At 38.3% G+C, this 25,822-nt stretch overlaps 1 protein-coding gene across 1 annotated transcript in view; it reads left to right on the top strand.

Annotated features, from left to right (window-relative positions):
- The first annotated feature begins 6,789 nt into the window (after window positions 1-6,789).
- The window catches only part of LOC133559522 (acetylcholine receptor subunit alpha-like), a 70,754-nt gene continuing 51,721 nt past the window's right edge, over window positions 6,790-25,822 (top strand). Inside the window, exon 1 of the mRNA XM_061911363.1 lies at window positions 6,790-7,036. Coding sequence (XP_061767347.1) covers window positions 6,943-7,036 — 94 coding nt within the window. The 5' untranslated portion in view covers window positions 6,790-6,942. The remainder of the gene's footprint in view (window positions 7,037-25,822) is intronic.

Here is a 25,822-nt window from a genome sequence, read left to right as displayed (position 1 = left end):
GAACGATCTCACAAACTGCGCCAGCTTGGAGGAAGAATAACAACAAAAGATCTCCCCTGACGGGACTCAATATGTGAAGGAAAGTCGGGCACATCTATATATGGTGAGCATACTTTCAAATTAAGACACAACAGAGATGGTGTTTACACGTGCAAAGGAAAAACTGAGTTTTTGAGTCATGTAAATGCCAGAAGACGACTGTAAAACGTTCCCACTGGGTGGAATGTCTCAGCAAATAAAAACAATACCATGATTAGAGGGCACCGGTATTTAGGCCGCACCCACCGAGTTGAGAAGAAAATTATATTTTACATATGTTTGGATGATAGGCCGCATATATATACCGGTAAGAAAGATATTTGTAATTTATATTGTTATTTACATACCTTAATTGTTTCTCAACGGTGTCTGTGACGAGGCAGTAAAATGGCAGATCAAACAAAACAGAAGCCCCACTGGCTGCGGCAGCTCGCTCTCCAATCACGCTGCAAAAAAAGAAAAGTTGAAAAAATGCCAGAATTTTACCGTGAAAAATAACAGAGATACTGTTTTAACATTTTAGCAGTGTTTCTCTATTTTTCTTTATCCCCCCCCCCCACTCTCCTCTGCGAGTATAGATTAAAACAACAGAGAATAACTTTCTCAACATTGTTTTTTAGTCCAACAGAAAAAGATTTACTGAACCCCCCCCCTCCCCCCCCAAAAAAAGGATTATATTTTCCGGACAATAAAACACATCAGTATATTAGCCACACCCGTCGAATATATCCGGACTATAAGCCCCAGATATATACCGGTAAGAAAGATATTTGTAATTTATATTGTTATTTACATACCTAATTGTTTCTCAATGGTGTCTGTGACGAGGCAGTAAAACGGCGGATAAAAATAAAACAGAACTTCCACTGCTGCGGAAGCTAGCTCTCCAATCATACTGCAAAAAAAGAAAAGTCAGTAGATGTTAAAGTAAAAAAAATGCCTGAATTTTATCGTAAAAATAACAGATACTGTTTTACCTTTTTAGCAATGTTTCTCCATTATTCTTTATAATGCCCCCCCCCACTCTCCTCTGTGACATATACATATACAGTATATATATATATATATATATACATATGTATATATATATACAGTATATATACACACATATATATTATACATATATACACACACACATACATATATATGTATATATACACATATATACATACATACATATATACATACATACATACATATACATATATACATACATACATATATACATACATATATATATATTGTATCCTTAATAACATTAAAAATAACCAACAAATATATATAGATTAACTTACAACAAAGGATGACTTTATCAACATAGTTTTATAGTCCAAGAGAAAAAGATTTAGAATATATAAAAAAAATACAAATAAAAGTATTTTCCGGACAATATGACGCATCAGTTCATATATATATATATATATATATATATATATATATATATATATATAAATGAGTATTTTTGTCCGTCATACATTATTTTTCCTTTTACGGATGGTTTTTTTGTAGAGACTAAATGATGAGAAAAAACACTTAATTGTACAGTTTAAAAGAGGACAAAACAGGAAAAAAATGAAAATTAAATTTTGAAACATAGTTTATCTTTAATCTCTAAAATTCAAAATTCAACGGAAAAAAAGAAGAGAAAAACTAGCTAATTTGAATCTTTTTGAAAAAATAAAAAAAAATAGCTGATGGAACTCTGCTAGTATTTTTTCCTGATTAAGATTAATTTTAGAATTTTAATGAGATGTTTTAAATAGGTTAAAATCCAATCTGCACTTTTTTAGAATATATAACAAATTGGATCAAGCAAACTTTATAACAAAGACGAATCATTATTTCTTCTAGATTTTCCAGAACAAAAAATTTTAAAAGAAATTCAAAGGGCTTTTAAACAAGATTTAAATTTGATTCTGCAGATTTTCTAGATTTGCCAGAATATTTTTTTTTTATTTGAATCATAATAAGTTTGAAGAAATATTTCACAAATATTCTTCGTCGAAAAAACATAAGCTAAAATGAAGAACTAAATTAAAATGTATTTAGTATTCTTTACAATAAAAAAAAAAAACTTAAACATTGGTTTGAATTTTCAGGAAAGAAGAGGAAGGAATTTAAAAGGTAAAAATGTATATGTGTTTAAAAATCCTAAAATCATTTTTAAGGTTGTATTTTTTCTCTAAAATTGTCTTTCTGAAAGTTATAAGAAGCAAAGTAAAAAAATAAATGAATTTATTTAAACAAGTGAAGACCAAGTCTTTAAAATATTTTCTCGGATTTTCAAATTCTATTTGAGTTTTGTCCCTCTTAGAATTAAAAATGTCGAGCAAAGCAAGACCAGCCTGCTAGTGAATAAATACAATTAAAAAAATAGAGGCAGCTCACTGGTAAGTGCTGCTATTTGAGCTATTTTAGAACAGGCCAGCGGGCGACTCATCTGGTCCTTACGCCACGAAACCATCAGGGACACGCACCTTCTCGTCGATGTAGGTAGATTAAACCTCTCAAGGACTACGGGCAAGTAAATATAGTATCTTAACCCAGAATCCACGCGGGCTCATTAAAATAGTCAAGGACAGCCATTATTGGGGGGCCTCGGTAACCATCTCTCACCCGGAAGCCAGTCCAAAGGGACGTCTGTGCTTAAAAAGACACACACGGGAGGAAACTTGAAAAGTCTGCCACATTGGGAATTGAACTACAGCCTTTATACTTCTGGCTCAAAAGCCCGAGCGTGAAACTTTTAACTCCCAGCTGCGGGAAAAAAAACTGCCGCGATTTGGCCACAGTCCAACACGGCCAGCTGCACCGACCGACAGCCGCGTGGGTGGCGAATAAAATGTGACACTTTTCATCTTAATAAGTCGGAATGTGGCGACGACACGGCGACATCATTCTGTCTTTACAACCCGCGTCACACGGCGACGTGACAACACAAAGCTGCGTCCAAGCCCGGAGAAGATGGAGCTGATTATTTATGGACAGCCACAAAACCGAATGGCTGGAAGGTTTGCAACCATCTATCAATGGAATATAGAAAATTGCTATTTATTACAAGTTTTTTTAGTGTTTGTTTTTGTCACACAGCACAAGAGTGTGCCACTAAAAACAGTGGTATAGTTTCTCCATTCCATTCCCACCCACCCATCCATTTTCTACCGCTTATTCCCTTTGGGGTCGCTGGTGCCTATCTCAGCTGCAATCGGGCGGATGGCGGCGTACACCCTGGACAAGTCGCCACCTCATCGCAGGGCCAACACAGATAGACAGACAACATTCACACTCACATTCACACACTATGGTCAATTTTTTTTAGTGTTGCCAATCAACCTATCCCCAGGTGCATGTCTTTGGAGGTGGGAGGAAGCCGGAGTCCACCACGCAGTCACGGGGTGGACATGCAAACTCCACACAGAAAGATCCCGAGCGCGGGATTGAACCCAAGACTACTCAGGACCTTCGTATTGTGAGGCGGTCTCACTAACCCGCAGTCCACCGTGCTGCCCCCATTCCATTCAATTTATAAAATTGTTTTCTATGCAGTAAAAAAAACAAAAAAAAACACTGCTTTTACTCTAAAATTCTGGTGACTGAGCTGCCAGTTTTTTAAGAATTTTTTTTTGCAGCTAAAGTAAAAAATATATTGTTAATGTAATATATATATATATATATATATATTAGGGGTGTAGGAAAAAATCGATTCGAATACGAATCGAATCGTTTATGTTGTGCAATTCAGAATCGATTCTAATTTTTTAAAAATCGATTATTTTTATTTTTATTTTTATTTTTTTAATCAATCCAACAAAACAATACACAGAAATACCATAACAATACAATCCAATTCCAAAATCAAACCTGACCCAGCAACACTCAGAACTGCAATAAACAGAGCAATTGAGAGAAGACACAAACACGACACAGAACAAACCAAAAGTAGAGAAACAAAAATGAATATCATCAACAACAGTATCAATATTAGTTATAATTTCAGCATAGCAGTGATTAAAAATCCCTCATTGACATTATCATTAGATATTTATAAAAATGTTAAAAAGTGTCACAGTGGCTTACACTTGCATCGCATCTCATAAGCTTGACAACACACTGTGTCCAATGTTTTCACAAAGATAAAATAAGTCATATTTTTATGTTCGTTTAAGAGTTAAAACAAATTTACATTATTGCAATTAGTTGATAAAACATTGTCCTTTACAATTATAAAAGCTTTTACAAAAATCTACAGCAGACTGGGGTAGATCCTGCTGAAATCCTATGTATTGAATGAATACAGAAACCTTTAAATCGGGAAAAAAATCGTTTTTGAATCAAGAATCAAATCGAAAAAAAATCGATATATCATCGAATCGTGACCCCAAGAATCGATATTAAATCGAATCGTGGGACACCCAAAGATTCACAGCCCTCATATATATATATATATATATATATATATATATATATATATATATATATATATATATATATATACATATACATATACATATACATACACACATGTATATTCATATATTACTCATTGTTGTCGAGACAGGGAGTTGGGGGGGCGAGGTTTGTTCTCCCGGGATGCAAACAGACTTGTGCAAGGGTAGCAGGTAAGAACATATTTAATAATCAACTAATCCTACGCAGCAGAAATGACAGGAACTAGAGATGGGTCCGGCAACACCGATTCATCGGCGCATGCGTCGAGTTCATTGAGCAAAACCCTGTGTCGGTGCACGTACCGCTTTTACAAAGAGTCACGTGACCGATCGTGAGCGGTTTCGGTGACCGATACGCGAACTGTGTCGAACTGACGCCTGCGCGCCAAACTGCTTTTATAAGGAAGCGCATCTGTCAACGAGATGCTGCTGCCAACAGAATCGCCGCACTTCTTGTAATTTATCGTCGTCGGAAATCATGGAGCAGCCTACGGCAAAAAGAAAGATTTCCGCTGTGAAATAACTAAGAAGATAAATTGTCTGAAATTTAATACGTTGGAAAAACGTTTTATTTTTTATTTTTATAAAGATGTGTAAAAAAAGATAAAAAAAATCCCAGTCCACAAGCATCCTCATTCACAACACATTCTCTTAGATTTCCATGGTATGATACATGTTCACATTATTTATAGACTGCATCTAAAAAAGATAAAAATATGTTTTTATTTAAATGAAGATATAAATAATCCTAAATGAAACACAATAACTTGGTTTGTATTATTGTATATACTAGGTCAGTGTTTCTCAGCCTTTTTTCAGTGATGTACCCCCTGCGAAAAAATTTTTTAATTCAAGTACCCCCTAATCAGAGCAAAGCATTTTTGGTTGAAAAAAAAGAGATAAAGAAGTAAAATACAGCACTATGTCATCAGTTTCTGATTAATTAAATTGTATAACAGTGCAAAATATTGCTCATTTGTAGTGGTCTTTCTTGAACTGTTTGGAAAAAAAAGGTATAAAAATAACTACAAAAATAAATAAGTGATTTAAATATAAATAAAGATTCTACACATAGAAGTAATCAACTTAAAGTGCCCTCTTTGGGGATTGTAATAGAGATCCATCCGGATTCATGAACTTAATTCTAAAATTTATTCACAAAAAAATAAATCTTTAACATCAATATTTATGGAACATGTCCACAAAAAATCTAGCTGTCAACACTGAATATTGCATTGTCATATTTTTTTTCGCAGTTTATGAACTTACATTCATATTTTGTTGAAGTATTATTCAATAAATATATTAATAAAGGATTTTTGAATTGTTGCTATTTTTAGAATAGTTTTAAAAAATCTCACGTACCCCTTGGCATACCTTCAAGTACCCCCAGATGTGTCAGTTGAGTCAGTCCATAGGTTGCCTGTAGGGATTTTTAATGTCCAGCAGATGTCAGTATTTAGTGACACAGTATCGATACAGTTTTGCAATGTGTCGAAACGCTTCATGACACCTCATCAACCCATCACTAACAGGAACCAAAACGAAAGGAAAGCGTGCCGTTCACACAAGAAGCTAAGGCAAAAAAAACTTAGGAGATGAAACATGAAAACCTCACTAAACTATGGCACAAAACAAATCTCATTAACTATGGAATCGCATGAAATAAGCAAGACTTACTGTGGCAAGAAAAGAACAATGACATCAGCGTGACTAATTGGCAAAGACAAAGACAATAATAGTCTCTTAATTAGAGCAGGTGCGTGTCCCGAACACCGCCGGCAGGTGGAACTAATGAGTCGCCATGGTAACTAAACAAACAAGGGAGTGCAAACAGGAATTGAAAGAGTCTAAAACTAACACAAAAAAAAAAATAACAAAAACATAATCCAGACTACAGATCACGACACATTGTTACAAGCGGCCCTCTGAGGGACACCATAACTGTTATGTGGCCCTCAATGACACCCCTGATCTACATCAACGATATGGTTTATCTGAGTGGCTGGACAGGACAGAATGGGGTGAGAAAAAATATATATATATTTACACCCCTAATACGTAATATTATTTATATATGTATATATGTATATATATATATATATATATATATATATATATATATATATGTAATAGTGTGATGTTGTTGCGCTATATTATGAACGAGACAGGGTGTTATGTTTTATTTTGAAGTATTGGTTTTATTTTAAAGAACCGGATGTCCAGTGCAGGAAGTGACTCTGCGTTTTTTTTTCCGGATAATTACTTCCTCTTCTATTGGACTTTTGCTGCTGAGGTAATAGTTCTTCATTGCTCTGTGTTTCTTGTGTAAATATTATTTCTAAACTTTCATAATACTTTAAAACTTAAAACATTAATGTTGTAGGTATAAGTGATGTGTTGTGTTAATTATTTTTTTATGCACAATGTTGTTAAGTAAGGATTAGAGCGTCGAATGTTTGAAATGTTTGGTCATAATTACACATGGTATTTACACAGGTATCACTCCGCCAGAAAAGTAGAGACCTGTTTATGTGTTTCCAAAACAGGTATGTGGATTTGTGTATTATTATTTTATTTGTGATAAAACGTTTTTGTTAATGTAACTTAAATTATTATTTTTGTATAAATGAATGTTGTTTACTTCCTCTTCTATTGGACTTTTGCTGATGAGGTATCACTCTGCCAGTAAAGTAGAGACCTGTTTATGTGTTTCGTGTTTCCAAAACAGGTGGCCAATAAATGATGTAACAACGGAATGGTGAAGTGTCTCTTACTTAAAAAAAAAACTACACAACGCAGAATAAGACTCACAATGTATATATATATATATATATATATATATATATATGTATATGTGTATATATATATATATGTATATGTGTATATATATATATATATATATATATGTATATATATACAGTATATATATGCGTTTGTCCTTGACCATGATGAAGTTTCAAGCACAACGCATCGGATACACGCCAACAAAAATAGGCCCGCACAAGCTGGTGAAAATTAGTAAAAAAAAAAACAACAAAAGTCTTTAGAGAGCTTTTTTTTCCCCTTTTTTTTTTTCTTTGCTAATGGAAAAAAGACCAGGGGCTGCCACTCATTCAGCATTATGGCCAGGTGTATTTTCCAAGCACTTGTTTTTGTGAAAATAATGCCTACTTTGAACGGCACCCCCCCCCCACAAAAAAAGGGTTGGGGACCCCTGGTGCTGAATACGTTTGATAAAGATAAGTGTGAGGAGAGGACAATGCAGGATCTGGGACTGCGTTTTTGGGGGATTTTTGCCTATTATTCACAATCCTTAGTTTGTTTTTGCATTCTAGTGTGTAATAATCTGCTCATTCTTGGTGGCTTGCAATGCAGATAATCATAGAGTAATCCATTCTACATCTTAATCATTCTAAAAATGTATCCAAAAAAACACCACTTTACAAAACCCCTTGTGATCGGAATATCAACTAAGTGTAAAAAATAGTGTTATTATAATAATTGCTAACGCAGGAAATCTACTTTTAGCCGCACCGTGATCACAGAGAGCTAACTAGCTTGTGCTGCTACATCCATCCGTCCATTTCCTACCGCTTGTCTGTCCCTTTTGGGGTGGTACAATGTTGACATATTGGTCACCTCTAAGTCACCTCATTCTAGATTAGGCTCTCACCTGGATAGTAAAAGCTGTGTACATAAACCCAGAAGTTGGTCAACTTTGACATGAACGCGATTCGATTCTTGGGGGGTAACAATTCGATTCAGAATCCGTTCTCGATTCAAAATCAATCCATCCATCCGCCCATCCATCTTCTTCCATTTATCCGAGGTCAGGTTGCGGGGGCAACAGCCTAAGTAGGGAAGCCCAGACTTCCCTCTCCCCCGCCGTTTTGTCCAGCTCCTCCCAGGGGATCCCAAGGCGTTCCCAGGCCAACCGGGAGACATAGTATTCCCAACGTGTCCTCGGTCTTCCCCGAGGCCTCCTACCGGTCTGACGGGTCCGAAACACCTCCCTAGTGATGTTAGTAGTGATTCAAAATCAATACTTTTTTCATAACATTGGGTGTCAGTTCTATGATAAACTGTTAAGGTTGGAGGGAGTTGTGACAGCACAGTCCCACAAGGGGGCAATAAAGCTCTATGCTTTATTATATATATATATATATATATATATATATATATATATATATATATATATATATATATATATATATATATATATATATATATATATATGTATATGTGTGTATATATACACAATAATAATAATAATAACTAAGGAAATGGAGTGTGAAATAATATCCGACTAGGTGTGGGAATCACATGAGCGTTTTACCGTAGTGTTGAATCGAGAGCGGGGACAAGACAGAAGGTCCGTGAGACAAGCGATAGGTCTCTGGGGCTGAGAGAGAGAGGCGTCAGGAGGTCCGTGTCCAAGCGGGAGGTCGAGAATCCAAAAGTGGCCTCCTACCAGTCGGACGTGCCCGAAACACCTCCCTAGGGAGGTTAGTATTGATTCAAAATCAATCAATCAATAAATCAATCAAGTATTGATTCAAGGTCAATACTTTTTTTCATAACATTGGGTGTCAGTTCTATGATGAACTGTTAAGGTTGGAGGGAGTTGTGACAGCACAGTCCCACAAGGGGGCAATAAAGATCTATGTTTTGTTTTATGTATGTATATATATATATATATATATATATATATATATATATATATATATATATATATATATATATATATATATATATATATCTAAGGAAATGGAGTGTGAATTAATATCCAAGAGTGTGTGGTGTAGACTAGGTGTGGGAATCACATGAGTGTTTTACCGTAGTGTTGAATCGAGAGCGGGGACAAGACAGGAAGGTCCTTGAGACAAGCGGGAGGTCCGTGGGGCTGAGAGAGAGGCGTCGGGAGGTCCGTGTCCAAGTGGGAGGTCGAGAATCCAAAAGGGCGGCATGTGGGCGTGACGCGGCCAGTGCTACAACAAGCAATGATGCCAAGCCGACTGACAGACAACGACAGGCTTAAATACTGGTCTCTTGATTAGAGACGGGTGTGTCCCGAACGCAAGAGGCAGGTGAAAATCATAAGTCGTCATGGAAACTAAAACAAACAAGGGTGGACTAAAACAGGAACTGATGGAGTCTTAAAACTAACATCCATCCATCCATTCATTTTCTACCACTTGTCCTTTTTGGGGCAGTGGGGGGTTGCTGGCGCCTATTTCAGCTGCATTCGGGCGGTAGGCGGCGTACACCCTGGACAGGTTGCCACCTCATCGCAGAAAATAACAAAACATGATCCAGACCACAGATCACGACTGATCATCATCAATTTACTCACTGTAAATTGGACCATAAAACTACCACCACCATGCCTGACAATAGGTGTGGTGTTCCCGGGATTAAAGGCCTCACATTTTCTCCTCCAAACATATTGCTGGGTATTGTGGCCAAACAGCTCCATTTTCATTTCATCTGACCACGGAACTTTCCTCCAGAAGGTCTTATCTTTGTCCGTGTGATGTCAGATGAAACAAAAAATGAGCTGTTTTGTTACAAATTATTGAAAACTCAAGACATCCATGACATTATGTCCTTCACAAGTGGATGTAAACTTTTGACCACGGCTGTATATACTCACAGCGTGTTAACAAAACCTTGAAGGACGTTTTTGGGTTTTTTTTTTAAAGAGCGCTTTATTCCAATTACCTCCATTTTTAGCTGACTTGTGCTAGCTTTTATTTGCGAGCCAGAACGTAACGAGAAAGGGTTGTGAATGATGGTCAAAACTCCCCCCGCCCAAAAAAAAGTGCAGTTCCCCCCTTCCAAGTGAGCAAGGCGCAGACTCTGAATGGACTCGCTTGGTCGGAAGCTCGCAATCACTCCTCGCCCGGCGAGATTTGGATTGAGCCCCGATGCTCACGCAGGGTAAACCCGTCTTAACTCGGCATACGCTCTTATTAATAATTCACTTCTGGCTCTTCCTGGCTTACATTCATCATCCCGCCTCAACATGGCAAGAAAAAAAAAAATCAAAACATGTTTTTCATTTCCCAATTCCTCCAATGGGAACCCCATTTTTAATTTATTTTATTTCCCCACCCACGCATTTAATTTATCTCTAATCCTCCGTACCTTTCTCACGTGTTTACAAACCCCGTTTCCATATGAGTTGGGAAATTGTGTTAGATGTAAATATAAACGGAATACAATGATTTGCAAATCATTTTCAACCCATATTCAGTTGAATATGCTACAAAGACAAAATATTTGATGTTCAAACTGATAAACATTTTTTTTTTGCAAATAATCATTAACTTTGGAATTTGATGCCAGCAACACGTGACAAAGAAGTTGGGAAAGGTGGCAATAAATACTGATAAAGTTGAGGAATGCTCATCAAACACTTATTTGGAACATCCCCACAGGTGTGCAGACTAATTGGGAACAGGTGGGTGCCGTGATTGGGTATAAAAACAGCTTCCCAAAAAATTCTCAGTCTTTCACAAGAAAGGATGGGGCGACATACACCCCTTTGTCCACAACTGCGTGAGCAAATAGTCAAACAGTTTAAGAAGAATGTTTCTCAAAGTGCAATTGCAAGAAATTTAGGGATTTCAACATCTACGGTCCATAATTTAATCAAAAGGTTCAGAGAATCTGGAGAAATCACTCCATGTAAGCAGCATGACTGGAAACCAACATTGAATGACCGTGACCTTCGATCCCTCGGACGGCACTGTATCAAAAACCGACATCAATCTCTAAAGGATATCACCACATGGGCTCAGTAACCCTTCAGAAAACCACTATCACTAAATACAGTTTGTCGCTACATCTGTGAGTGCAAGTTAAAGCTCTACTATGCAAAGCGAAAGCCATTTATCAACAACATCCAGAATAGCCGCCGGCTTCTCTGGGCCTGAGATCATCTAAGATGGATTGATGCAAAGTGGAAAAGTGTCCACATTTCAACATTTGGGGGGAAATATTCAACATTGTGTCATCTGGACCAAAGGGGAAGCGAACCATCCAGACTGTTATAGGCGCAAAGTTCAAAAGCCAGCATCCAAGCATTTATGATGGTATGGGGGTGCATTAGTACCCAAGGCATGGGTAACTTACACATCTGTGAAGGCACCATTAATGCTGAAAGGTACATACAGGTTTTGGAACAACATATGCTGCCATCAAAGCGCCGTTTTTTTCATGGACGCCCCTGCTTATTTCAGCAAGACAACGCCAAGCGTGGGGCGGCATGGTGTAGTGGGTAGAGCGGCCGTGCCAGAAACCTGAGGGTTGCAGGTTCGCTTCCCACCTAATGACATCCCAAAAAATCGCTGCCGTTGTGTCCTTGGGCAGGACACTTCACCCTTTGCCCCCGGTGCCGCTCACACTGGTGAATGATGAATGAATGATTGGTGGTGGTCGGAGGGGCCGTAGGCGCAAACTGGCAGCCACGCTTCCGTCAGTCTACCCCAGGGCAGCTGTGGCTACTGATATAGCTTACCACCACCAGGTGTGAATGAATGATGGGTTCCCACTTCACTGTGAGCGCTTTGAGTATCTAACAATAGAAAAGCGCGATATAAATCTAATCCATTATTATTATTATTATAATCCACATTCAGCACATGGCTTCGTAAAAAAAAAGTGCGGGTACTTTCCTGGCCCGCCTGCAGTCCAGACGTGTCTCCCATCGAAAACGTGTGGCGCATTTTGAAGCGTAAAATACGACAGCGGAGACCCCGGACTGTTGAACGACTGAAGCTCTACATAAAACAAAAATGGGAAAGAATTCCACTTTCAAAGCTTCAACAATTAGTTTCCTCAGTTCCCAAACGTTTATTGAGTGTTGTTAAAAGAAAAGGTGATGTAACACAGTGGTGAACATGCCCTTTCCCAACTACTTTGGCACGTGTTGCAGCCATGAAATTCTAAGTTAATTATTATTTGCAAAAAAATTAAATAAAGTTTATGAGTTTGAACATCAAATATCTTGTCTTTGTAGTGCATTTAATTGAATATGGGTTGAAAAGGATTTGCAAATCATTGTATTCCATTTATATTTACATCTAACACAATTTCCCAACTCATCTGGAAACAGGGTTTGTACACGACAATGCCTGTCAACAAGGAGGGAGAATAAAAGCCCGGTGACACAACCTTCCAACCTCGCCCGATTATCTCCTTCTATTCAATCAGCCTGAGGAAATTATGCCTATAATAATAATTATTTTTAAGAAAGTGCCAACTCATAGAAAACGCGTCGTGTCTCCCGGAGAAACCACCATTGTCAGCACAGGAAAGTTGGGCCCCAAAGGAGAAAATAAAGTTTTCTCTTCTCTAGAGATATGCATCTGCCATGTCAGAGGGGGCGCCGCTGCCAAGGAACAAAATGGCGATGTTATCGGCGCTATATTACAGACGCCATCATGGACTTTGAGCAAGTATTTTAAGTCACAATGGCAAAAATTAAATATGCGCATGGCATTATATTCACAGATATTAGACGTTTCATCACTCGGGGGGGCTTTGTTCTTTCTCATTGCATGATGGTGATTTAAGAGCGTCTATTTCGGGCTCACACACACATACATATATACTTATATATACATATAAACACACACACACACACACACACAAAAGGAAAGAAAAGAGATTTAAAGGTCTGTTTGTATGTTTCTGTATAGGCAGGGGGAAAAAAAAACAAGGGATTATACATCAATAGCCTGGGAGAGAGTAGACCTCAGTTACACACACACACACACACACACTGGCAGTGTGCTTACACAGTGCTACACTGCCATCTAGTGGATGAGTTCAACTGCTATACCAGTAAGGAAAGACGAGCAAGAGATACTTTGATTCGTTGCAGCAAATGACTTAACAGGTACTGGGTCTCCCCAAGACAGGCCTGGGCAGTTATTTTGACTCGGGGGGCCAAATTTAGAGGAAAAAAAAAGGGTTTCTGGGGGCCGGTATTGCTATTTTTAGGACAAGTAATACAGAACCAAGTTGAAAAACGTATTTGGGTGTTACCATTTAGTGGTCAATATAATATTGCGATCTGTACAACACTAGCCTAAAATATCATGCAAAAGCACAAATTCCAGTCATTGAAATATGTAGTATAGTTCAAGATGTACGGTCATTTAAAAACATGAGTGCACATCATAATGGCAGCTACACTTTCCAGCTTAAAGATCTAAAAAAATATTTAGGAATGTCCGGCGGGCCAGATCGAAAAGCTTAACGGGCCGCAAGTGGCCCCCGGGCCTTTTTTTGCCCAGGTCCGCCATAAGAGAATTTTTTTTGTATGTCCATTAAAACAAAATACAAATAAAACAATAATATTGGATGTATTGGATGTATGTATGTATGTATATATATATATATATATATATATGTATATACGTATAAATATATATATATATATATATATATATGTATATATATATATATATATATATATTTATGTATATATATTTATGTATATATACACACAAATATACATAAATACATATCAATACATCCGTTTTGTACCGCTTATTCCCCATACATACATATTCCTGTATATACATACATATATATATACATATATATATATATATATATACATATATATATATACATATATATATATATATATATATATATATATATATACATATATATACATACATATATATACATATATATATATAGTGCTTGTCAGGGGTATCACCGTTTCCAAAGTTACGATACTCCCGTATACTAAAGTATTGTCCGATCATTACCTTATAAAATTCAAAGTTCAGACGCATGTTTGTCAAACTAATAATAATAATAACTGCTATAGCAGCCGCAACATTAATACGGTCACAAGGACAACTCTTGCTGATCTACTGCCCTCGGTAATGGCACCATTCCCAAAATATGTGGGCTCTATTGATAACCTCACTAACAACTTTAACGACGCCCTGCGCAAAACCATTGATAACATAGCACCGCTAAAGTTAAAAAAGGCTCCAAAAAAAGCGCACCCCGTGGTTTACAGAAGAAACTAGAGCTCAGAAATTATTATGTAGAAAGCTGGAACGCAAATGGCGCACGACTAAACTTGAGGTGCACCATCAAGCATGGAGTGATAGTTTAATAACTTATAAACGCATGTTTACCTTAGCTAAAGCTAAATATTACTCAAATCTCATCCACCGTAATAAAAACGATCCTAAATTTTTGTTTAGTACGGTAGCATCGCTAACCAAACAAGGGACCCCTTCCAGTAACTCCACCCACTCAGCTGATGACTTTATGCAATTCTTTAGTAAGAAAATTGAAGTCATTAGAAAGGAGATTAAAGACAATGGGTCCCAGCTACAACTGGGTTCTATTAACACTGACACGATGGTATATACGGCGGATACTGCCCTCCAAAATAGTTTCTCTCGTTTTGAGGAAATAACATTAGAGGAATTGTTACAACGTGTAAATGGAATAACACAAACAACATGTTTACCTGACCCTCTTCCTGGGAAACTGATCAAGGAGCTCTTTGTATTATTAGGTCCATCAGTGCTAAATATTATAAACTTATCACTTTCCTCGGGCACTGTTCCCCTAGCATTCAAAAAAGCGGTTATTCATCCTCTTCTTAAAAGACCTAACCTCGATCCTGACCTCATGGTAAACTACCGACCGGTGTCTCACCTTCCCTTTATTTCAAAAATCCTCGAAAAAATTGTTGCGGAGCAGTTAAATGAACACTTAGCGTCTAACAATCTATGTGAAACCTTTCAATCCGGTTTCAGGGCAAATCCCTCCACGGAGACAGCCCTCGCAAAAATGACTAATGATCTATTGCTAACGATGGATTCTGATGCGTCATCTATGTTGCTGCTCCTCGATCTTAGCGCTGCTTTCGATACTGTCGATCATAATATTTTATTAGAACGTATCAAAACACGAATTGGTATGTCAGACTTAGCCCTGTCTTGGTTTAACTCTTATCTTACTGATAGGATGCAGTGTGTCTCCCATAACAATGTGACTTCGGACTATGTTAAGGTAACGTGTGGAGTTCCCCAGGGTTCGGTCCTTGGCCCTGCACTCTTCAGCATCTACATGCTGCCGCTAGGTGACATCATACGCAAATACGGTGTTAGCTTTCACTGTTATGCTGATGACACCCAACTCTACATGCCCCTAAAGCTGACCAACACGCCGGACTGTAGTCAGCTGGAGGCGTGTCTTAATGAAATTAAACAATGGATGTCCGCTAACTTTTTGCAACTCAACGCCAAAAAAACGGAAATGCTGATTATCGGTCTCGCCTCGACTACTGTAACGTATTATTTTCGGGTCTCCCCATGTCTAGCATTAAAAGATTACAGTTGGTACAAAATGCGGCTGCTAGACTTTTGACAAGAACAAGAAAGTTTGATCATGCTAGACACCGACCTCTATTTAATAATACAACTTTAACATTTGACAACCAAATAATAAAACAAGGTGACTGTAAAAAATCTGGGTGTTATCTTCGACCCAACTCTCTCCTTTGAGTCACACATTAAAAGCGTTACTAAAACGGCCTTCTTTCATCTCCGTAATATCGCTAAAATTCGCTCCATTTTGTCCACTAAAGACGCTGAGATCATTATCCATGCGTTTGTTACGTCTCGCCTCGACTACTGTAACGTATTATTTTCGGGTCTCCCCATGTCTAGCATTAAAAGATTACAGTTGGTACAAAATGCGGCTGCTAGACTTTTGACAAGAACAAGAAAGTTTGATCACATTACGCCTGTACTGGCTCACCTGCACTGGCTTCCTGTGCACTTAAGATGTGACTTTAAGGTTTTACTACCTACGTATAAAATACTACACGGTCTAGCTCCATCTTATCTTGCCGATTGTATTGTACCGTATGTCCCGGCAAGAAATCTGCGTTCAAAAGACTCCGGCTTATTAGTGATTCCTAGAGCCCAAAAAAAGTCTGCGGGCTATAGAGCGTTTTCCGTTCGGGCTCCAGTACTCTGGAATGCCCTCCCGGTAACAGTTCGAGATGCTACCTCAGTAGAAGCATTTAAGTCTCACCTTAAAACTCATCTGTATACTCTAGCCTTTAAATAGACCTCCTTTTTAGACCAGTTGATCTGCCGCTTCTTTTCTTTCTCCTATGTCCCCCCCTCCCTTGTGGAGGGGGTCCGGTCCGATGACCATGGATGAAGTACTGGCTGTCCAGAGTCGAGACCCAGGATGGACCGCTCGTCGGGACCCAGGATGGACCGCTCGCCTGTATCTGTTGGGGACGTCTCTACGCTGCTGATCCGCTTGAGATGGTTTCCTGTCGACGGGACTCTCGCTGCTGTCTTGGATCCGCTTGAACTGAACTCTCGCGGCTGTGTTGGAGCCACTATGGATTGAACTTTCACAGTATCATGTTAGACTCGCTCGACATCCATTGCTTTCGGTCCCCTAGAGAGGGGGGGTTGCCCACATCTGAGGTCCTCTCCAAGGTTTCTCATAGTCAGCATTGTCACTGGCGTCCCACTGGATGTGAATTCTCTCTGCCCACTGGGTGTGAGTTTTCCTTGCCCTTTTGTGGGTTCTTCCGAGGATGTTGTAGTCGTAATGATTTGTGCAGTCCTTTGAGACATTTGTGATTTGGGGCTATATAAATAAACATTGATTGATTGATTGATTGATCACATTACGCCTGTACTGGCTCACCTGCACTGGCTTCCTGTGCACTTAAGATGTGACTTTAAGGTTTTACTAATTACGTATAAAATACTACACGGTCTAGCTCCATCCTATCTTGCCGATTGTATTGCACCATATGTCCCGGCAAGAAATCTGCGTTCAAAGGACTCCGGCTTATTAGTGATTCCCAAAGCCCAAAAAAAGTCTGCGGGCTATAGAGCGTTTTCCGTTCGGGTTCCAGTACTCTGGAATGCCCTCCCGGTAACAGTTCGAGATGCCACCTCAGTAGAAGCATTTAAGTCTCACCTTAAAACTCATTTGTATACTCTAGCCTTTAAATAGACTCCCTTTTTAGACCAGTTGATCTGCCGTTTCTTTTCTTTTTCTTCTATGTCCCACTCTCCCTTGTTGAGGGGGTCCGGTCCGATCCGGTGGCCATGTACTGCTTGCCTGTGTATCGGCTGGGGACATCTCTGCGCTGCTAATCCGCCTCCGCTTGGGATGGTTTCCTGCTGGCTCCGCTGTGAACGGGACTCTCGCTGCTGTGTTGGATCCGCTTTGGACTGGACTCTCGTGACTGTGTTGGATCCATTATGGATTGAACTTTCACAGTATCATGTTAGACCCGCTCGACATCCATTGCTTTCCTCCTCTCCAAGGTTCTCATAGTCACTATTTTCACCGATGTCCCACTGGGTGTGAGTTTTCCTTGCCCTTATGTGGGCCTACCGAGGATGTCGTAGTGGTCTGTGCAGCCCTTTGAGACACTAGTGATTTAGGGCTATATAAGTAAACATTGATTGATTGATTGATATATACATATATATATATATATACATATATATATACACACACACATATATATATATACACATATATATATATATATATATACACACACACATATATATATATGTGTGTGGGTGTGGGAAAAATCACAATACTACTTCCTCTCTACAGAACTGTTTCATGACGGGTTCCCTCAATCCTCAATCGATTGAGGGAACCCGTCATGAAACAGTTCTGTAGAGAGGAAGTAGTCTTGTGATTTTTCCCATACATATATTGTGCTCTACCACGGTATTGAGCACTGTTCTCTGGATAATGTAATTAAGACACATGTATGTATATGTATGTATATATATATATATATATATATATATATATATATATATATATATATATATATATATATATATATGTATGTATGTATGTATGTATGTGTGTGTGTGTGTGTGTGTATATATATACACACAAATATACATAAATACATATCAATCCATCCATCCATTTCCTACCGCTTATTCTCCATACATACATACATACATATATAAACACATAAATATATATATATATATTTATATATATATATATATATATATATATATATATACATATATTAGGGCTGCGAATCTTTGAGTGTCCCACGATTCGATTCAATATCGATTCTTGGTGTCGCGATTCGATAATATATCGATTTTTTGGATTCAACGCCATTCTCGATTCAAAACCGATATTTTTCCGATTCAAAACGATTCTGTATTTATTCAATTCATAGGATTTCAGCAGGATCTACCCCATTCTGCTGACATGCTAGCAGAGTAGTAGATTTTTTTTAAAAAGCTTTTATAATTGTAAAGGACAATGTTTTATTAACTGATGGCAATAATGTAAATTTGTTTTAACTCTTAAACGAGCCAAAAATATGAGTTATTTTATCTTTGTGAAAACATTGGACACAGTGTGTTGTCAAGCTTAGGAGATGCGATGCAAGTGTAAGCCACTGTGACACTATTGTTTTTTTTTTTAATAAATGTCTAATGATAATGTCAATGAGGGATTTTTAATCACTGCTATGCTGAAATTATAACTAATATTGATACTGTTGTTGATAATATTCATTTTTGTTTCACTACTTTTGGTTTGTTCTGTGTCGTGTTTGTGTCTTCTCTCAATTGCTCTGTTTATTGCAGTTCTGAGTGTTGCTGGGTAAGGTTTGGTTTTGGAATTGGATTGCATTGGTATGGTATTGCTGCGTAGTGGTTCGTTGGATTGATTAAAAAAATAAAAATAAAATAAAAAATCGATTTAAAAAAAGAAAGAGAATCGATTCTGAATCGCTCAAAGTGAGAATCGCGATTCGTATTCGAATACATTTTTTCCCACACCCCTAATATATATATATATATATATATATATATATATATATATATATATATATATTCAAGTTTTGGGCCGATTGTAACTCAAGGAGGATTTAGTGGTGAGCAAGAAATTGGTCAGTTTTGTCTTGTTTTTTGACATTTAAACAGGTCATATCATGATTTTTTTCCAAACATCTAAAAGGGACATATTATGCAAAACCAACTTTACTTATCTAATGCTAAGGACCGGAGGGAGGAAGCACATTACACCAGTTTTAAAAGTTGCCGCATTGGCTCCCCGTCTGCTTTAGGGCCGATTTTAAAGTTGTATTATTAGTTTTTAAATGTCTTGCGCCTTCTTATCTATCCGACCCGATTTTACCGTATCAACCCTCGAGGAGCCTGAGGCACTTTTGGCACTGGTCTTTTAATCTTTACCAAGGGCCAGAACAAAGGCTCACGGTGAGGCGACATTTAGCCACTATGGCCTCAAACCTGTGGAACAGCTAACCAGATAGCCTCAGGACGCAGAGAGCGTTGAACTTAAAAAACAAAACAAAACAAAAAAAAAGGCTAAAGACCCCCTTTTTTAATCAGGCTTTTCACTGATCCTCTAGTTTTTATTATTACATTGTGTTATTTATATTTTATATTTGTGCTGTGTATATATATATATATATATATATATATATATATATATATATATACATACATACATACATACATACATACATGTATGTATGTATACACACATATATAAATATATACATATATACATATCTATCCATTTTCTACCACTTATTCCCTATTCATAGATACATATATATATATATATATATATATGTATACATACATACATACAAATATACATATATACACTATTTCGCACTATAATCGCACTATTTCTCACATTTAACTCACTTTTCTCACATTTAGATTTAAATCAATTGAGGATTTTAAATGTTAAATCCAAATAACCAATAGAAATATGTTAAATATCAATGTTAACATTAAAATTCAACATTCGGAATTAACGTTTAGATTTAATATTTAGATTTAACATTTAGACCCTGCGATGAGGTGGCAACTTGTCCAGAGTGTACGCCGCCTTTGGCCTGAATGCAGCTGGGATAGGCTCCAGCCACCCGAGAAGGACAAGCGGTAGTAAATGAATGGGTGTATTTAACATTGATACTTAACATTTAGATTCAACATTTAGGATTAAAATTCACACCCAACGTTTAGATTTAACATTTAGGTGTAGTGTTCAGGTTTAACATTGATATTTAACAGTTATATTTAACATTTAGATTTAATATTTATATTTATATATAACATTTAGAGTCACTATTAATTTTAAACTTAAATGTGAGAAAGGTGCGTTAAATGAAATAAATATCTCGTCGAGAACTGTGACCGAATTTTTACATTTGGCACCACATAATAATTTTCTTGTTGTGGGGCAGACTGGCTCGTACATGCACATGCATGCTCCCCTGTTGTTGTCTCTAATGCAAAGTAGCGTTCAGTTTGAACTTGCTATGGAAGCGCTAAAAAAAGGTGAAGACCCTGTCAAAGCGGAGGCACGTAAATAAGACCCGCCCACAAACATTTAGACCAAAGAACCACCCTTATATGTTATTGAGACCACAAGGAAGTGATTTAAAGTTAGTAAGATAATCATAATTAGACCCTTTTAATGTACCTTACATGCAAAACAGATTACAGTAGGAGTGGGATGAACTGTAAGGGGGAGCACAAAAATGGAAGAAATTGGATCGCGTATTAGATCAGGCCACAAGGAAGTGATTTAAGGTTAGAACAATAATCATAATACCCCTTCAATGGGCCTTATATACAAAACAGAATACAGTAAGATTGGGAAGAACTGTAATGGGGAGCACAAAAATGGAAGGAATTGTATCACGCATTGGATTAGGCCACAAGGAAGTGACTTTTAGTTAGAAAAATAATCATAATAAAACCCCTTCAATGCGCCTTATATGCAAAACAGAATACAGTAAGATTGGGAAGAACTGTAATGGGGAGCACAAAATGGAAGGAATTGTATCACGCATTAGATTAGGCCACAAAGAAGTGATTTAAAGTTAGAAAAATAATCACAATAAGACCTTTTTAATGCGCCTTATATGCAAAACAGAATACAATAACATTGGGAAGAACCGTAATGGGGAGCACAAAAATGGAAGGAATTGTATCACGCATTAGATTAGGACACAAAAAAAGTGACATAAAGTTAGAAAAATAATCATAATAACACTCCTTTAATGTGCCTTATATGCAAAACAGAATACAGTAAGATTGGGAAGAACTGTAATGGGGAGCACAAAATGGAAGGAATTGTATCACGCATTAGATTAGGACACAAAGAAGTGATTTAAAGTTAGAAAAATAATCACAATAAGACATTTTTAATGCGCCTTATATGCAAAACAGAATACAATAACATTGGGAAGAACCGTAATGGGGAGCACAAAAATGAAAGGAATTCAATCATGCGTTAGATAAGGCCACAAGGAAGTGATGTACAGTTAGAAAAATAATCATAAGAAGACCCCTTTAATGCGCCTTATATGCATAACAGAATACAGTATGATTGGGAAGAACTGTAATGGGGAGCACAAAAATAAAAGGAATTGTATCACGACTTAGATTAGGCCACAAGGAAGTGATTTAAAGTTAAAAAAAATAATCATAATAAGACCCCTTTAATGCACCTTATATGCCAAACATAATACAGTAAGATTGGGAAAAACTGTAATGGGGAGCAAAAAAATGTAAGGAATTGTATCACGCATTAGATTAGGCCACAAGAAAGGTGGTTCGGGCATCTGGTCAGGATGCCACCCGAACGCCTCCCTAGGGAGGTGTTTAGGGCACGTCCAACCGGTAGGAGGCCTCGGGGAAGACCCAGGACACGTTGGGAAGACTATGTCTCCCGGCTGGCCTGGGAACGCCTCGGGATCCCCCGGGAAGAGCTAGACGAAGTGGCTGGGGAGAGGGAAGTCTGGGTTTCCCTGCTTAGGCTGTTGCCCCCGCGACCCGACCCCGGATAAGCGGAAGATGATGGATGGATGGAAAGTGATTTAAAATTAGAAAAATAAACTTAATAAGACCCCTTTAATGTGCCTTATATGCAAAACAAAATACAGTAAGATTGGGAAAAACTGTAATGGGGAGCAAAAAAATGTAAGGAATTGTATCATGCATTAGATTAGGCCACAAGGAAGTGATGTAAAGTTTGATAAATAATCATAATAAGACCCCTTTAATGCGCCTTATATGCAATACAAAATACAGTAAGATTGGGAAGAACTGTAACGGGGAGCAAAAAAATGTAAGGAATTGTATCATGCATTAGATTAGGCCACAAGGAAGTGATGTAAAATTTGAAAAATAATCTTAATAAGAACAAGAAAGTTTGATCACATTACGCCTGTACTGGCTCACCTGCACTGGCTTCCTGTGCACTTAAGATGTGACTTTAAGGTTTTACTACTTACGTATAAAATACTACACGGTCTAGCTCCATCCTATCTTGCCGATTGTATTGCACCATATGTCCCGGCAAGAAATCTGCGTTCAAAGGACTCCGGCTTGTTAGTAATTCCCAAAGCCCAAAAAAAGTCTGCGGGCTATAGTGCGTTTTCCGTTCGGGCTCCAGTACTCTGGAATGCCCTCCCGGTAACAGTTCGAGATGCCACCTCAGTAGAAGCATTTAAGTCTCACCTTAAAACTAATTTGTATACTCTAGCCTTTAAATAGACTCCCTTTTTAGACCAGTTGATCTGCCGTTTCTTTTCTTTTTCTTCTATGTCCCACTCTCCCTTGTGGAGGGGGTCCGGTCCGATCCGGTGGCCATGTACTGCTTGCCTGTGTATCGGCTGGGGACATCTCTGCGATGCTGATCCGCCTCCGCTTGGGATGGTTTCCTGCTGGCTCCGCTGTGAACGGGACTCTCGCTGCTGTGTTGGATCCGCTTTGGACTGGACTCTCGCGACTGTGTTGGATCCATTGTGGATTGAACTTTCACAGTATCATGTTAGACCCGCTCGACATCCATTGCTTTCCTCCTCTCTAAGGTTCTCATAGTCATCATTGTCACCGACGTCCCACTGGGTCATTATTGTCACCGATGTCCCACTGGGTGTGAGTTTTCCTTGCCCTTATGTGGGCCTACCGAGGATGTCGTGGTGGTTTGTGCAGCCCTTAGAGACACTAGTGATTTAGGGCTATATAAGTAAACATTCATTAATAAGACCCCTTTAATGTGCCTTATATGCAATACAGAATACAGTAAGATTGGGAAGAACTGTAATGGGGAGCACAAAAATAAAAGGAATTGTATCACGCCTTAGATTAGGCCACAAGGAAGTGATTTAAAGTTTAAAAAAAATCATAATAAGACCCCTTTAATGCACCTTATTTGCCAAACAGAATACAGTAAGATTGGGAAAAACTGTAATGGGGAGCAAAAAAATGTAATCAATCAATCAATCAATGTTTACTTATATAGCCCTCAATCACTAGTGTCTCAAAGGGCTGCACAAACCACAACACAAACCACTACGATATCCTCGGTAGGCCCACATAGAACCTTGGAGAGGAGGAAAGCAATGGATGTGGAGCGGGTCTAACATGATACTGTGAAAGTTCAATCCATAATGGATCCAACACAGTCGCAAGAGTCCAGTCCAAAGAGCCAGCAGGAAACCATCCCAAGCGGAGGCGGATCAGCAGCGCAGAGATGTCCCCAGCCGATACACGGGTGAGCAGTACATGGCCACCGGATCAGACCGGACCCCCTCAACAAGGGAGAGTGGGACATAGGAGAAAAAGAAAAGAAACGGCAGATCAACTGGTCTAAAAATGGAGTTTATTTAAAGGCTAGAGTATACAAATGAGTTTTAAGGTGAGACTTACATGCTTCTACTGAGGTGGCATCTCGAACTGTTACCGGGAGGGCATTCCAGAGTACTGGAGCCCGAAATGAAAACGCTCTATAGCCCGCAGACTTTTTTTGGGCTTTGGGAATCACTAATAAGCCGGAGTCCTTTGAACGCAGATTTCTTGCCGGGACATATGGTACAATACAATCGGCAAGATAGGATGGAGCTAGACCGTGTAGTATTTTATACGTAATTAGTAAAACCTTAAAGTCACATCTTAAGTGCACAGGAAGTCAGTGCAGGTGAGCCAGTACAGGAGTAATATGATCAAACTTTCTTGTTCTTGTCAAAAGTCTAGCAGCCGCATTTTGTACCAACTGTAATCTTTTAATGCTAGACATGGGGAGACCCGAAAATAATACGTTACAGTAATCGAGGCGAGACGTAACAAACGCATGGATAATGATCTCAGCATCTTTAGTGGACAGAATGGAGCGAATTTTAGCGATATTACGGAGATGAAAGAAGGCCGTTTTAGTAACGCTTTTTATGTGTGCCTCAAAGGAGAGAGTTGGGTCGAAGATAATACCCAGATTCTTTACCGTGTCGCCTTGTTTAATTGTTTGGTTGTCAAATGTTAGAGTTGTATTATTAAATAGAGGTCGGTGTCTAGCAGGACCGATAATCAGCATTTCCGTTTTTTTGGCGTTGAGTTGCAAAAAGTTAGCGGACATCCATTGTTTAATTTCATTAAGACACGCCTCCAGCTGACTACAATCCGGCGTGTTAGTCAGCTTTAGGTGCATGTAGAGTTGGGTGTCATCAGCATAACAGTGAAAGCTAACACCGTATTTGCGTATGATGTCACCTAGCGGCAGCATGTAGATGCTGAAGAGTGCAGGGCCAAGGACCGAACCCTGGGGAACTCCACACGTTACCTTAACGTAGTCCGAGGTCACATTGTTATGGGAGACGCACTGCATTCTATCAGTAAGATACGAGTTAAACCAAGACAGGGCTGAGTCTGACATACCAATTCGTGTTTTGATACGTTCTAATAAAATATTATGATCGACAGTATCGAAGGCAGCGCTAAGATTGAGGAGCAGCAACATAGATGACGCATCAGAATCCATCGTTAGCAATAGATCATTAGTCATTTTTGCGAGGGCTGTCTCCGTGGAGTGATTTGCCCTGAAACCGGATTGAAAGGTTTCACATAGATTGTTAGACGCTAATTGTTCATTTAACTGCTCCGCAACAATTTTTTCGAGGATTTTTGAAATAAAGGGAAGGTGAGAAACCGGTCGGTAGTTTACCATGAGGTCAGGATCGAGGTTAGGTCTTTTAAGAAGAGGATGAATAACCGCTTTTTTGAATGCTAGGGGAACAGTGCCCGAGGAAAGTGATAAGTTTATAATATTTAGCACTGATGGACCTAATAATACAAAGAGCTCCTTGATCAGTTTCCCAGGAAGAGGGTCAAGTAAACATGTTGTTTGTTTTATTCCATTTACAAGTGTAACAATTCCTCTAATGTTATTTCCTCAAAACGAGAGAAACTATTTTGGAGGGCAGT

This window comes from Nerophis ophidion, linkage group LG09 (assembly GCF_033978795.1).
Source record: "Nerophis ophidion isolate RoL-2023_Sa linkage group LG09, RoL_Noph_v1.0, whole genome shotgun sequence".
NCBI classification, from domain to species: Eukaryota; Metazoa; Chordata; class Actinopteri; order Syngnathiformes; family Syngnathidae; genus Nerophis; species Nerophis ophidion.
The sequence above is the reverse complement of the archived record's forward strand: the minus strand, read 5'-3'. Positions and strand labels throughout refer to the sequence as shown.